The following is a 15,613-nucleotide window of genomic DNA, read 5'->3' as shown; positions in this document are numbered from 1 at the left end:
TGCATGGGAAAACTGGGGACGTGGAACAGTTGCGTGAACGGTACACTAGAACGTCCAAAGGCATTGCTACGGTTGCTCTTATATGTATTAGTTGGCCTGAGAAAAACTAGAGGTTTGTCGTTGTGTGTTGGGGTTTTATCCGGCTGTCCTGCGAGCGGGGGACAAAGAGAAGATCGCCTCCTGTACTACGGAGTGCTGCATGGGAAAACTGGGGACGTGGAACAGTTGCGTGAACGGTACACTAGAACGTCCAAAGGCATTGCTACGGTTGCTCTTATATGTATTAGTTGGCCTGAGAAAAACTAGGGGTTTGTCGTTGTGTGTTGGGGTTTTATCCGGCTGTCCTGCGAGCGGGGGACAAAGAGAAGATCGCCTCCTGTACTACGGAGTGCTGCATGAGAAAACTGGGGACGTGGAACAGTTGCGTGAACGGTACACTAGAACGTCCAAAGGCATTGCTACGGTTGCTCTTATATGTATTAGTTGGCCTGAGAAAAACTAGGGGTTTGTCGTTGTGTGTTGGGGTTTTATCCGGCTGTCCTGCGAGCGGGGGACAAAGAGAAGATCGCCTCCTGTACTACGGAGTGCTGCATGGGAAAACTGGGGACGTGGAACAGTTGCGTGAACGGTACACTAGAACGTCCAAAGGCATTGCTACGGTTGCTCTTATATGTATTAGTTGGCCTGAGAAAAACTAGGGGTTTGTCGTTGTGTGTTGGGGTTTTATCCGGCTGTCCTGCGAGCGGGGGACAAAGAGAAGATCGCCTCCTGTACTACGGAGTGCTGCATGAGAAAACTGGGGACGTGGAACAGTTGCGTGAACGGTACACTAGAACGTCCAAAGGCATTGCTACGGTTGCTCTTATATGTATTAGTTGGCCTGAGAAAAACTAGGGGTTTGTCGTTGTGTGTTGGGGTTTTATCCGGCTGTCCTGCGAGCGGGGGACAAAGAGAAGATCGCCTCCTGTACTACGGAGTGCTGCATGGGAAAACTGGGGACGTGGAACAGTTGCGTGAACGGTACACTAGAACGTCCAAAGGCATTGCTACGGTTGCTCTTATATGTATTAGTTGGCCTGAGAAAAACTAGAGGTTTGTCGTTGTGTGTTGGGGTTTTATCCGGCTGTCCTGCGAGCGGGGGACAAAGAGAAGATCGCCTCCTGTACTACGGAGTGCTGCATGAGAAAACTGGGGACGTGGAACAGTTGCGTGAACGGTACACTAGAACGTCCAAAGGCATTGCTACGGTTGCTCTTATATGTATTAGTTGGCCTGAGAAAAACTAGAGGTTTGTCGTTGTGTGTTGGGGTTTTATCCGGCTGTCCTGCGAGCGGGGGACAAAGAGAAGATCGCCTCCTGTACTACGGAGTGCTGCATGGGAAAACTGGGGACGTGGAACAGTTGCGTGAACGGTACACTAGAACGTCCAAAGGCATTGCTACGGTTGCTCTTATATGTATTAGTTGGCCTGAGAAAAACTAGAGGTTTGTCGTTGTGTGTTGGGGTTTTATCCGGCTGTCCTGCGAGCGGGGGACAAAGAGAAGATCGCCTCCTGTACTACGGAGTGCTGCATGGGAAAACTGGGGACGTGGAACAGTTGCGTGAACGGTACACTAGAACGTCCAAAGGCATTGCTACGGTTGCTCTTATATGTATTAGTTGGCCTGAGAAAAACTAGGGGTTTGTCGTTGTGTGTTGGGGTTTTATCCGGCTGTCCTGCGAGCGGGGGACAAAGAGAAGATCGCCTCCTGTACTACGGAGTGCTGCATGAGAAAACTGGGGACGTGGAACAGTTGCGTGAACGGTACACTAGAACGTCCAAAGGCATTGCTACGGTTGCTCTTATATGTATTAGTTGGCCTGAGAAAAACTAGAGGTTTGTCGTTGTGTGTTGGGGTTTTATCCGGCTGTCCTGCGAGCGGGGGACAAAGAGAAGATCGCCTCCTGTACTACGGAGTGCTGCATGGGAAAACTGGGGACGTGGAACAGTTGCGTGAACGGTACACTAGAACGTCCAAAGGCATTGCTACGGTTGCTCTTATATGTATTAGTTGGCCTGAGAAAAACTAGAGGTTTGTCGTTGTGTGTTGGGGTTTTATCCGGCTGTCCTGCGAGCGGGGGACAAAGAGAAGATCGCCTCCTGTACTACGGAGTGCTGCATGGGAAAACTGGGGACGTGGAACAGTTGCGTGAACGGTACACTAGAACGTCCAAAGGCATTGCTACGGTGCTCTTATATGTATTAGTTGGCCTGAGAAAAACTAGAGGTTTGTCGTTGTGTGTTGGGGTTTTGTCCGGCTGTCCTGAGAGCGGGGGACAAAGGGATTGGCTCCTGTGCGGAGTGCTGGAAAAACATGGACGTGGAACAGTTCGTGAACGGTACACTAAAACGTCCAAAGGCTTTTGCTACGGTTGCTCTTATATATATATATATATATATATATATATATATATATATATATATATATATATATATATATATATATATATATATATATATATATATATATATATATATATATATATATATATATATATATTAAAAACTAGACGTTTGCTGTTGTGAGTCGAGGTTTTGTGGAACATAAGCAACTAAGGCTATCAGGTTGGAAGTAATCGAACGTTTGTTCGCGGTTTCGTATTACCATTGCGTTGGTTTGGTTTATGGGTGTTTAACGTCCCAGAGCAACTCAGACTATGACGGATGCCCCATTTCGTTCTCCCTGTTTACAAATTTCTGTGCATGTGTGCAGTGTTTTGCCGTACTGAACGCCTTTTCATTTGTTTTCTCAGTGGCAGCAGTAGACAAGTACTACTGAAGGAACAAGAAGGTACAAGCCTTTCTTCGCGGTCTTGTCATGCCTCATTATTCTGTTCGCTGAGTGTTCCCTGGGGACGTTTGAGTGACTTCTTTTTTTTTTAGCGTGAGAACAATGCAAGAAGTTGTGAAGCGCGTTTTAGTATTCGACCTAGGAACAATGCGAACGTGAGAGTTGTTCGTAAAGTTCCTATATTCGCGAAAATGATCAAAAAGAAGTAAGCCAGCTTCTCACAGCGCTAAAATATCCTGTAGCACAATCAGTCAAAAACTGCTTTGAAAACAAAAGTTACAGGTGCAAAAATAACATTTATTTACCGGCGTCTTTCCGTGTGGTAATGCGAATTTCACCTGTAGCAGGGATTGTATCAAAGGACGATGCCAGTCAAAGCGTTTATTAACTCTGGGCAAGGGTGCCTTTTGCAGCTTTTGCATATTCCGACCGATCACTGATTGGCATTCTGGCCACACAACTTGGAGCATCACGTGGTGGTTTCGGCATCGTAGTTGACGCCACTTCTGTCTTAGTTGCCAGCACTTCCGTCGTCGATGTATCAGCGGTGGCTGGAACAGGAGTGAAGCTGCCTGGAGCAGGCATTACGCTTCAGGACGGAGAGCGAACAGAACGGATACAGAAATTTAAAAAATAGAGAAAAAAAAGCGGCTTCAGCGGCTCTTTTATGGTCGAACGAATGCACTGGAGCACTCAACGGCTGCATATATTTGATGGGACATGACCAAAAAATACTTGTATCCATCGGAGAGACGGAGAAAGCGTTGTACAAGCCGATGGACGACGGGAACGCTTGATCTCAGGCCGTCGCTTTAACTTCGGGAGTTTCGCAATGCAAAGAGTGGTTAGTGACGCCACAGTTGTAACGCGACAGGCAGCTCAGGGGCCATTAAGACAAGTCTACTCACGGTAGTATGCCCCGGGCCGATCCCGGAGGCAGTACAATACCGGACTGACTCGTGACAGTGCGCTTCAAGCACTTCGGCGTATTTCAAAAAATAAGTTCAATATCTTGGGTCTCAATGGGACTCGTATCAGATATTAAACCAGATACGCACCGAAAGATACGTGCCGGCAGAAAGTTAGGTGGGCGGATGAGGTTAAGAAGTTTGCGGGGGTACGGTGGGCGCAGCTGAATGGCAAGGGACAGGGTTAATTGGAGAGACACGGGAGAGGCCTTTGCCCTGCAGTGGGCATAGTCAGGCTGATGATGATGATGATGATGATGACCGTTCCCCTGCTTTTACACTACTGGTTTTCAACGCGCCGTGTTTGAGTGCTTACCTCTAGTGCGCCTGGTGTGTTGGAACAGCGCTGCTGCTGCTGTTGTTGCTGCTGGTGTGGCTGCCAGCTTTCCTCGAGCTTTTTGACGGGCGGCGGCTTGTCGGTGAAGTGCCTGTTGAGCTCAGTGGGCGACGTGTTGTCCTCGTTGCTGGACGGCGACAGCAGGTCCGGGTCCACGCCGCGGTCGGGTTCACCGGGCCTCTGGTAGTGCTGGTGGCTGGGCGTCACCGGCACGCTGGAGGGCCTCGCCCCGACGCCGGCGTAGTGCTGCTGCTGCAGGCTTCGCACGTTCAGCTCCAGGAAGCTGTCCGCCACGGGGTCCTTGTGCTTGGTGCGACCCGCCACCTTCTTGGCCTGCCGACAGGGGGAGACACGTGCGGAGAATAAGCTATCGGATAATTGGAAAGATATGGGAGGCCTTTGTTCTGCAGTGGACTTGGGCTGATGCTTGTGCTGCTGCTGATTACGATGATACGTTATTAACCTGGTACATTCAATCAGAAGGCCCTCTCCCTCCCGCAGCACTTATAGCTGCATTGGTCGCTTCAGGAATGCTGCTGTGTAGTATTTTGTGTGCGAGCTGAGGTCCATGCCTTTTCCGTGTTTTATTATCACAGTGCACTGATCTGCTTTTCCCCAGGTCAGCAATAATTGGATACTCTAGGGGAGGGCATTATAACGGGTAGTGCCCCATTTCTTCAATGCATTTCCTGGTGTCAAGAAAACGGAGGATCAAATTGGTTTTCTCATAGGGAATTTCTCGCCTGGAGGGGGGCGGGAATTGTTTCTCCTTTTCCTCGTCCGCGGTTCAGGCAGATCTTCATGTACCCGCGCTTTAAATAAATTGTCCTGCCTTACTGATTCAGTCAAGTTTCCCATCAAGAAAACCAGTTTTGAGCCCATGCCGTCTACGGTGGCTGTCCGATAACGTTTGTAGAAAGAGGAAGGCCTGCATGAGTTAACACCACGGGCCTGGCTCGGCAAGTCACGAATTCTTGGACATAAATTTTAATCGCGAGGCAATAGTGAAATATTGTAAGGTGCTGTTATGGAAATATAGAAAGTAATGGGCCAATCCCCCGATGCGTAGCAGAATATTTCTTTTACATATTTGTTTTTCGCTCGGATTGAATAGTGAAAGCTGCCATAAAAGCCAATGGAAAACGTTTATGACGATAGCCAAACACATTAGCAGCAAAAAAAAAACAACCTACAAGTCTCCCGAGAGGAGATATGCGGATATATTTCATTGTTATAGTAAAGTCTTATGATATGTGAGAAAAATTGGTTTGGTTTATAGGGTTTAACGCCCCAATGCGACTACTCAAGCTACGGGGGACGCCGTAATGGAGGGCTCCGGATAACTTGGACCACCCAGGGTTCCTTAGAGTGCACTGTAATCGCACAGTACACGGGTCTTCTACAGCATTCTCGCCTCCTTCGAAATGAGATCGTCGCTGCCGGGATTCGAACCCGCATCTTTCAGGCCAGCAGCCGATCACCATAACAAATGAGCCACCGCGGCGGTTCGTGAAAAAAGTGCGCTCGTAAACAACTTCGCGTTGACAAAAGTGCTTGCCCAGAATTTCTGGGTACACGTAGGGTTCCGGCATGGCCTGATGTTTTCTTCTACTTTCTAATGAATTATCGTTCAGGTTAAAGACGCTATCGCTACTAATTGCCTACTGATTAACAACACAAATTAAAATGCGGTAGGCGCATGATGGCGTTAGTTGTTTATGTGCCATTAATTATACCCGACAGAACACAACGCGAAAAAGAAAAGCATTTTTCTATGCTTTCCTTAGTTCCAATGGCTGTTGGCTTTCTTCATATAAAGCAGCATATCATCATCGTATCTACGGCCACTGCAGGACAAAGGCCTCTTCCATGTCCCTCCACTTGAACCCTGTCCTGTGCCAGTTGAGGCCACCTGATCCTCACAAGTTTCCCAATCTCATCCACCCAGCAGACTTTTTGACAGAACATAACAAACGATGTTTGCCGCTTCCTTTTCTTGCCTGTCGTTTCCCGGCTTTACTTACTTCTCTATCTTGAAACATCACTCTTTTCCTCTAAAATTGTGGTCTTTAATTTTCTGGAAAATTTTACGCGCGTGAATGCTGCACATCGCAGTGAGGTAAAAAGAAGGCAGAAAGCAAAAAAAAAAATCGCCGTTTAAAGGGTATAGCGCGAAACGAGATCCGGCAAAAACGCCAAGACTACAAGATAATCCATTCGCCAGAATACAACACAAAGCTCCATAAGCCTGTTTCTGAATCTCTAGGCCCTGTCTGACAGCACACGACTGCCGTAAACATTCCGACAATATTGGATTAGAGCTTATGCCGTCTTTGCGCTTTCTTCTCTCATGCCCAATGAACCGCTCCCATTTCCCTAAATTAATTCACCGCTCCCTTTCCCCCCCGGCTTATCTTTCTTTATCCAGTCCAATTGGTGAGCTGCCAATGTTTATGTCTGCCTCGGCCGGGCGACACTAATCTCCCTCGTGCTCATCTCTGCTTTGCTCCTAACGACAGTGGTGCGAGTTTTCATCTTGCCCGAGTGGAGGTACTATGACTCGAATGACTCCAAACAAACGCTAATCCAATCACAGCAGCAGGCAAGTCAGGCGGCCGTCGCGACAGGCAAAAGGCTGGGCCAAACGAGATTGTTCCTGACCTGCAGCTTGTGTGCGTGCATTTGTGTGGCACATGCAATGCGCCCCTGCAGCAATGTAATCTCGTCCGGTGGGGATTAAAACGGAATGCTCATCGCATTACACTCCAGTGCATCGCGCAGTCACGCTGAAGCCGTCCAACAAAAGGGACGCTCCTTCCGTACTAATGCCTGCCACGAAACAACAATGGGACTGGCATGCGCTCTGTGTAAAGACTATAGAATTTTGACGAGGCGCTTCGAACTGCGGCGCATTTGCGAAGCATTACTCGCGCGGTGTAATGCTTTGCGTTTGTCCCCGCATTAGTGTCAAGCACAAGCGACATCTTTGACACACAAACAGAATTAATAAAAGAAACACAAAGCCGCTTCGTCCCTCCGTATTGAAGATGAGGTCAACGTCAAAACTATTTCTGCCAAAATTCCAAGCCGCAAAGGTTTCATCTACCCCCTCCCCCCCACCCGCTGTCTCGATTGAAAATAACGCGGTTGTTTGCCGAGCAAAGAAGAGGGAAAGAGAGACACCTTTTACCCCTCTTCCGACAAACAGCCCCCCGAGGTAAGCGGGGACGTTATTTCTGCGGAGATTGCGCCTTTCAGCCGCAGAGACGACAGTTGTACTTACACGCGTCAGCCTTATCGGATTCCATTACAATCCTGACGCGTCTTTTCGGCTTTGGGTAAAAGACGCCAGTGCAGACGTAGGGCAACGCACCAGTATAAAAAGACGAGGGGAAGAGTCTGGGTGGGGGGACAGTAATACCGGGTTCGGTTTCCATCGCTGGCGGCCCTCGCCGAGCGGACAGCGGCGCCCGATTGAAAAGGGGGATTCCCCGCGGCAGCGGTCGAAACCACATCTTTTGGCAGCTGGCGCGGACAAGAGGTGTCATGAGGAGCAGCCCGGCGGGTGACGTCGTCTTGTATTGCACATACGTTTGCCCTTGCTGACACACGCGCAAGAAAGCTGAAAGCCGTCCCGTACCCCCGCATTACTTCCACAATAACAGAGGTACAGGTGCGAGCAATAAAAAGCGGAAATCCACGGTTTAACTCAAGAGCAAAATTTATTTCCATTCTTGCATCGAACCTGACACGTTGAAGAGACAGAAAGATCGTGCTTCAGGAGGCGCATGGCGGAGCTGATTGGAAGTCATTCGAAAGATACCGCATTGCCCTGCAGATGGACGTAATCTGGCCGACGCATGATGATGATTATGACGTGGATTAGCCCTCATATTTTTTTAGTACTCGTTGGCTGCATGCAAATACAGCGCGTCCTTTCACATCGCATCCACCTGCACGAGTGCGGTGTCACCAAAGACAGACGTAAATTTAAGCGAGAGCAGTCTCTGAAGCTGCATTATTATGCCCTCGATGCACAGCCTTGCTTCAGTATCATCATCAGCCAGGCTACGCCCACTGCAGGACGAAGGCCTCTCCCATATCTCTCCAATCAAACCCTGTCCTTTGCCAGCTGCGGCCACCGTACCCTCGCAAACTTCTTAATCTCATCCGCCCACCTAACTTTCTGCCACCGCCTGCTATGCTTGCCTTCTTTTGGAATCCAGGCTGCTACTCTTAAGGACCATCGGCTGTCTTGCCTTCGCATTACATGCCCTGCACAAGCGCAACAACTCGAAAGGTGTTTTTTTCTCGCTGGGTAATCACCTTACGGCACGCCTAGCACTGTCTTGGTGCAGCAAGGCATCCAGAATGTCACAAAATGAACATGAACGGCAACAGTTGAGAGTACAGCCTTCGTTTCCATTTTTTGTTTATCAAGACTTCACTAGGCGCCTAGACCGCGTGGCTTGAAGAGAATGAGAATAATGAGAATAACTGCAAGCATAACGGCCGCTGCAACAGGTATATGTGCAATCATCTCAGAAACGACAAAAAAAAAGCGAATAGATGCCGAACCATGTGGCAGTCTTTTGTGAGGGCTATTCACCAGTATCTCTCGAAATAACACCAATTTATTATTTATTTTAAGTCTTGTCAAAACGCGTTGAGCTTTTACATACGATGTTAATATCGTAAAGTTACGGGTATCATAGGGACAACACCGAAATGTTCGACTACATCCGCCATTAGGGAACCGTACCGTTGCAAAAAAGAACGATTTAATGCGCAAGTTCCTCATCACTCAAGGAGTGTTGTGCGCCTCAGGTCGACACTGGCGAGTGAGTTAAAGCGTAGATTTGAGCGCAACATCTGGGTGCACTATTCAGAAATTCATGGCGACGCCGTGTCAATGCGTCGCTGGAACATCACGTTTCCAGGATGTTGCGCTTCAGGAGAATTCTGGACACACACACACACACACACGCACACACACACACACACACACACACACACACACACACACACACACACACACACACACACACACACACACACACACACACACACACACACACACACACACACACACACACACACACACACACACACACACACACACACACACACACACACACACACACACACACACACACACACACACACACACACACACACACACACACACACACACACACACACACACACACACACACTCTCTCTCTCTCTCTCTCTCTCTCTCTCTCTCTTTCTCTCTCACCCGCCACTTGAGGCATGCCGCTATCCTCACTCGGTTGCAGCTGTACGTTTACAACGACAGAAAGAAGGAAGGAAAGAAAGTCCGCGACGCCGACGACCAGTGCCCGCGGCGGTTGGAACCATCGTGATGCAAGCCGGCGGGATAAATACCGGGTCTGCTGGTGACAAGCTGGTCCATCAAGTCCCTCGGGGAACCCAGCAAACCCACTATCACGAGCAGAACGCAGTTCGCGCAGATAACCAGCCCAACTGCTCACTCGTACTGAGGCGAAGTTTTTTTTTCTTCTTCTCACTTGCGTTCCGCGGCTCGTTTGCGTGGTATCAGATATGAAGGATTCTTGAAAGCAGGCTAGACGCGCGATCACGTTGAAAATACACCGCATGTTGTGTCAGTCTCTTTTCACGGTGAAGGAAACGACAGCCCTTGCACCCAGAACAAAAACATACGTATACCATGAAAGAAAAACTATGTCTTTGACAAGCTTTCTTCTTTTTTATATATTTATTTCATGCTGTCACTCAGCAATCATTCTGGTTTCCAGCCGCCGCGAATAACCCGAACCCTGTAACTAGTCCTGGTAACAATTTGCTTTGATTATAGTTTCCGGGGGCTTCTCACGTCGTTCATCATTATCTCTCTTCTCACCAATTTCTTTCGCCTCACGTCTGTCATCGCTGTCTGAAGCCGCGGAAATTCGAGGAGCAAAAGCTAGCCGGCCTCCGAAGCGAGCGTGATGTTAAAGAAACCCAGAACAGGTCTCACAATGAAGGCGTTCACAGGCCGCGTGAGAGAGGCGACACGAGAGAAGTACATCACAAGCATACACCATTCGCGAGGACACCGACAAAGTGGCCTTTCCTGCCGTGGGAACTGGTCTACCGTGCGAAGAGAATGCAGCGAGCGTGCGCTCGTTATCGCCGCCCGTAAAAGACAGATAGACAGAACGCGTCCTCGCGTGCGCGCACCGACAACCAGAGCTGCTGCAGGTGGCGCCCACAACGAGCATAACAACGGAACCCTTTCCCACGGCGGGCTCTCTGCCTGCTTTGCATGCTAATGGTTCGCCTCGGTACATGCCGCCTTTATAGAGAGAAAAAAACCTTTGTAAGGAGCGACACCTTAAATGAAGAGAGACAAGCGAGCAGATTAAACTGGTTGGCTCGCACTCGCCGCTTTTCGCTTCCGGTGTGTCGATCATGGACGTACAGCTCGATGCCCTTTTGTGTACTACATGCGCATCGTGGAAACGTACGCCCTGCCCGCCTGCCCGCACACAAGACCACAGTGCTTAGCTGCGGTAGCAAGGTGCCTGAATTCAAGGTCGAATTAGGAGAGGTTGCTGTTCACACGTGAGGACGCCTTCCGTGATTGAGAGACGCGTTCACTATGAGATCATTAGCTATATAGAGCACTGTTGACCAATTCGGTGGCACACGTGAGAACGAACCGCTTACTTGGTGTGATGGCCAGTTCAGTTTGGTCGACGAACAGCCTACTGTACACGGCTGCTCGGATTTTGTGAAACTTCATGGGTTGGACTATGAAAGAAAGAATGAGAACGGTCTTACTTCCGAGAGCGACAGAGCAGGTTACGAAGCGCGAACAGTGCAGAGCGAAAGGTTTCGAACTATGCGTTCGACTAACGGCAGTATCTCGCAGGTGCATTAAAATTTCAACTGCGTTGGTGCATTTCGCGCACCAACGTAGTGGAAGTACACGTCGAGGTTGTGACTTCGGTGTGGGTGTCCGCCTGGAACGACCATGGCCACTCAGACACTTCAGCGTACCACCTTAAGCGAAAGCAGCATATATTTTGCAGCATATATATTTCGGACGTAATTATACTGCAGCCTGAATTCGGAGTTACCAAAACTGCCCAAGACACTGCAGGCAGAGAGAGAGAGAGGAATAAGTGTTCAGTGCCCGGAAGGGCGGTGACGTCGGCTGGAGGAACGTCTCTCTCCTACTCAGCACGGGCAGGAAAATGGGTAAAGACAGACAGAGGGATACAGTGGAGATGGGAGTTGATTATGTCGTGATACGATGAACAACACGTGGTGTCCAAGACATAAGGCACACGTCCACGCACACGCGAGCTAGCACACGTCATACAAAGGCTCAATACACCTCAGAGCCAGGTGGCCAAGGCATAATGCACACGTCCTCACATATATGCACCGTTGACAGGGATGCGTTAAAGGGAAAAGGATGCAAAGGACACAGAGAGGGAGCCTGACGAGACACATTGCCAGGCGGCCCTTGAAATTCTATCCAGACCGCGTCCATATTCAGTCTTTCAGGTAGATTAGAAGAACTTCTTACTGGGGCGAGCTGGTGCGTGGCTATTGTTGATAACTAGTTGCGCAGATATAAATGTCGAAAACGGGAAGGACGATGTAGGATCTGGGCGACATTACCTACTCTAGGCGCTGTGTGTGTGTGTGTGTGTGTGTGTGTGCCGCAAATTAATCGATGCCTCTTTTAATTAAAAAAGAAAATATACTTGATGCCTTCAACATTAGGAAACATATGTGGACATTTGACTCGGCTTTACTGCTGGTGAGAAGCACTAACACCGACCGTTAATTGGCCGCATGTCATGAAAGGGCTTATGTCTGGATTAATTATCTTTAAGGGCAAAACAGAAGTCATTCTGTAAATTGCTGTTCGATATACAGCCTCGACGTCTTTTCCGCTTGGAATATTTTCCCGCACAACAAAAAAAAAAGGAAAGGGGAAGAAATGAGGCTGCAAAAGCAAAAGATAAAGCGAGGCAAATTTATTACTCCACAACCGTGAGCCGCAGCGCTTTATTACCCCTTCGTTTTGTACATACCAATTTGTAACGCGCTTCAAAAGCATTTGCGTGTGCTAGAAAAGGTAACAAGTCAAAATTATTTAATATCGCCAAAGGCCAGATGTAGCGCGGTCCCTGGTGTAATTAAGCGCGTGCCCAATTTATGAGTCCTAAGAGAGAGTCTCCTGAGAAATGCTCATTATGCCGGGAGTGCATTTGGTACTCATCATTACAGTGATTGTCGTCATCGTCTTCAGCATCATCATCAGAACCGCGCCATCAAAGCCACCACCATCGTCAGCAGCAAAGTTGTTCCTTTACTAATCACTCGGGCGTACAGCGCCGGCGCTCCGACTGCTCTGGACTTCAAAGCGGTAGTTTAAAAAGAGACGACTTCCCCGGCGCAATTAAAGCTCACTCTCATCGCAGCGTCATTTCCATTGCTTTTATGTAGAGGACTAAGGCCAAACTCGCAACCCGCAAACAGCAATGCGCGCCATCTATATTTCGGGCGCGGTTTCAATATTCGAGAGAAATTGTTCGCGTGTACCTCATTTTCATCTTAGAAAAACCCCACGAGAAAGAAAGCCAGAAGTAAAAGAAAATCTGCACGACGGTGCACTGCACGCTATCACTCCACTCCCTCTCCTTCTCCCACGCGCTTTTTGCAGGAGAGCGCATTAAAGATTTCTTCGCTGCACTGGAAAATAATCAGCCTAGTCCCTGGACACGTTTCCGACGTCACAAGATGAAAAGGAAGCAGATGAAATAAATAAAGAGAATAAGATAGCTTATCAAAATAAGAGAGATGCATGAAAACGCTGAGGCAACAGAAGAAAGGAAAAACAGAACTAAAACAAAGGAGCAATTCACCTGTCGTTCCACCCAAATAAGGCATAAAAAGAAAGCACAAGAACCGAGACCTGCGACGAAGGTGCAGTGTGGCGGCCGCTGGCATATACCGAGAGCTACGACAGGCCGCCCAAGCCTCGTAACATTAATGCAGGCCATGGACCCGCGCTTGGGATGAAGCGTATACGGGGGCAAGAGGCGGCGAGGCGCACTGTTCATCAACGTTCAGTCATACGGCGCCACCCTTTCCCGCTCTTCCTCGAAAAGGAAGGAAAAAGCGTCGGTCATGCATTTTTAAGTCCCGCCGGCGAAACAGCGTCGCATCAGCAGCGGGAAGCGGAGGGCCTTGCGCGCGTCGTTAGTTAGGCGGCTCGGAGGCAAGCATGGCACAAGCGCAGCTGCAACGGTATATGTAGCGGTGAAGCCAGCGCGGCTCTGTGTGTGTGTTTTAGACTTCTCGGCAGCGCGCCGCTGGATTTTAAGCTCGCGGCAGAAAGTGGGCCCGCAGGCACTAGCAGCCCCTCTCCGTGCCCCTTAATACCGTGCACTGCTTGATAAGCTATGCCTAACCGGCGTCAATCATCCAGTCAGGAGCAGCGACTACCAAAAGTTGTTCGCCATTCAGGGCTCTGACTGTCTGGCTGCCGTGCGCTGCCCCAGTCACAATAGGGTATATAGGATTCGACAGTCATGGCACCGGCCGATAACGATAACGAGTTGTGCCCCTGCCTGCGATATCGGGCACTGGCTGACCGACGCCGGTTGTAACGCACTGACAAATGCTGCATGGTATTAGTGGAAAGCCACCTCGCCGGCTTCGCAAGGAGATGCCATACGTAGTTGGTGTGCCGGCGCGAACCGTGAGGTACAGCGCTGCGCTCGCAATATACGGTGTGCGTATACACATACCAGGTACACACAGTGCGACTTGCCGGCATCCGCGGTACAAGAAGACACTCACGCCAACGACGGCGGCTTCTCATTAATTACAGTCGCGCCTCGCCTGCTAGCTCGGATAAGTTCGCCGCATCGCTCATCTTGTACAGCTTCTACATCGCTTCGTTTCGTTAAAGTTCTGGCATGAAAACGCGAACGTGCCTGGAAGAAGAACTTTGGAGGTTTGGATAGGAGTTGATGACGACGAAGACGACGACGTTTCAAGACTCAAGCTGTGCGATGTTGTGTATTTCGAGTAACGTTCTGACGCGAACTAAAGTATACTTGCGAGAAATCTGTCGGGTTTGACCCCTAAGAAATTTGATGCGGCGTCCACGGCCTGAGCTCCAATTTCCAGCTTGTTGTATGCACTCGTTGTAGGCGCAACTTTTACCCCAAATTATTGGTAACGTCACACGTATCCGCATGCATGCGCGAACATATAAAAAAGCGAGCAGCATTGTGGTCTTGCTCACGTACGAAACTTGAGAGTTCGACTGTTCGTGCATCAATACGGAATTAGGGCTACATCTAAGTACTTACTACACTATGTCTTACGCAACCTCCTCTTAGGCTGAGAGTTGTGGTGCTTAGATTGCGCTGCGTAGCTGTGCGAGCCTCACGCTAAAGCGTAGGCGTCATTGGCCTTCTGTAGAGTCGGCTGCCTTCGTGCGAACGCGCCGCGCGATAATTAATTTAAGCCGCACGCCTGCTGCCAGCAGAGTCGCGGTGCGTGGTGCTCAAGGCAGTGACATGAATTCGGCGCACACGCGTTGTGGCGGCATAACTACGCACTAAGGCGCGCCTCGTAAAACGGTTAGCATCGATCTCATATTCCTTAGTGCTTCTGAAGGAAGAAACTAATAACAACAACAATTAAAGGAGTCAAGAAGGACAGGAAAATTTTGTACGCCATATACAAGCGCAAATCTCTGCGCTGAAATGCGTCGAAAATCAAAATGCGTCAGGAATAAAAAAAAGAGCCATTCGATTAAAACGTGCGTATCTTTATACTTATACTTCGGTTCCCGTCATGGTTCCGATCTACCAACCAAGGTTTTTCAGCCACGTCAAATTCTCTGTGGCAGTGGGCAAATTTGATACGAGAATATCGAGCCTTTTTCTTGTATGCTGAACCCCGAAAACAATACGTTTTTTTTTTACTAGAGCTTGAACACTGACTTTAGGTTTTGTCACTAAAATACGGAACTTTCCCGGAGCAGAAATTTAGTGAAAAAAAAAAAAACGTCACGCACTTCACTAAGAAGTTTTTCGACTCGCGTTTGGTCGTTGCCAATGAAATTTATCTCGCAGGCAAGCTCAGTAACGTACAGTAACGCGCTTTGCCATACACAAAAAGTGTTTTTCAACCATGCTCGGTGTTAATCACACAGCAGTGAACATGAACACAGTTAAGCAACAAAATATACAATGTTTCCTCAACGCCAGAAACCAATTCTCAGGAAAGATGCACCCGTCAGCGTATACCATAGTTCACCCTTTCCAGCGTATCATCCACGACATGCAAGGCGGCGGGCTCATGCAGATCAAATGGGCACCGTCGCCTTGCACCAGCACGATAAGCTCTTGGACCCGTCCAGGAAATGAGTGGGGCACGACTATCGGAGTGAG

General features: G+C 49.1%; 1 protein-coding gene across 2 annotated transcripts in view; it reads right to left on the bottom strand.

Moving 5' to 3' along the window:
• The window catches only part of LOC144120566 (uncharacterized), a 215,506-nt gene that overhangs the window by 20,290 nt on the left and 179,603 nt on the right, over positions 1–15,613 (bottom strand). For both annotated transcript variants that reach the window (XM_077653104.1, XM_077653106.1), the window contains one exon: positions 4,116–4,469. In XM_077653104.1, coding sequence (XP_077509230.1) covers positions 4,116–4,469 — 354 coding nt within the window. The remainder of the gene's footprint in view (positions 1–4,115; positions 4,470–15,613) is intronic.

This window comes from Amblyomma americanum, chromosome 2 (genome assembly GCF_052857255.1).
Source record: "Amblyomma americanum isolate KBUSLIRL-KWMA chromosome 2, ASM5285725v1, whole genome shotgun sequence".
Classification (NCBI taxonomy): domain Eukaryota; kingdom Metazoa; phylum Arthropoda; class Arachnida; order Ixodida; family Ixodidae; genus Amblyomma; species Amblyomma americanum.
Note: the sequence above shows the minus strand (reverse complement) of the source record. Positions and strands in the feature narration are given on the sequence as shown.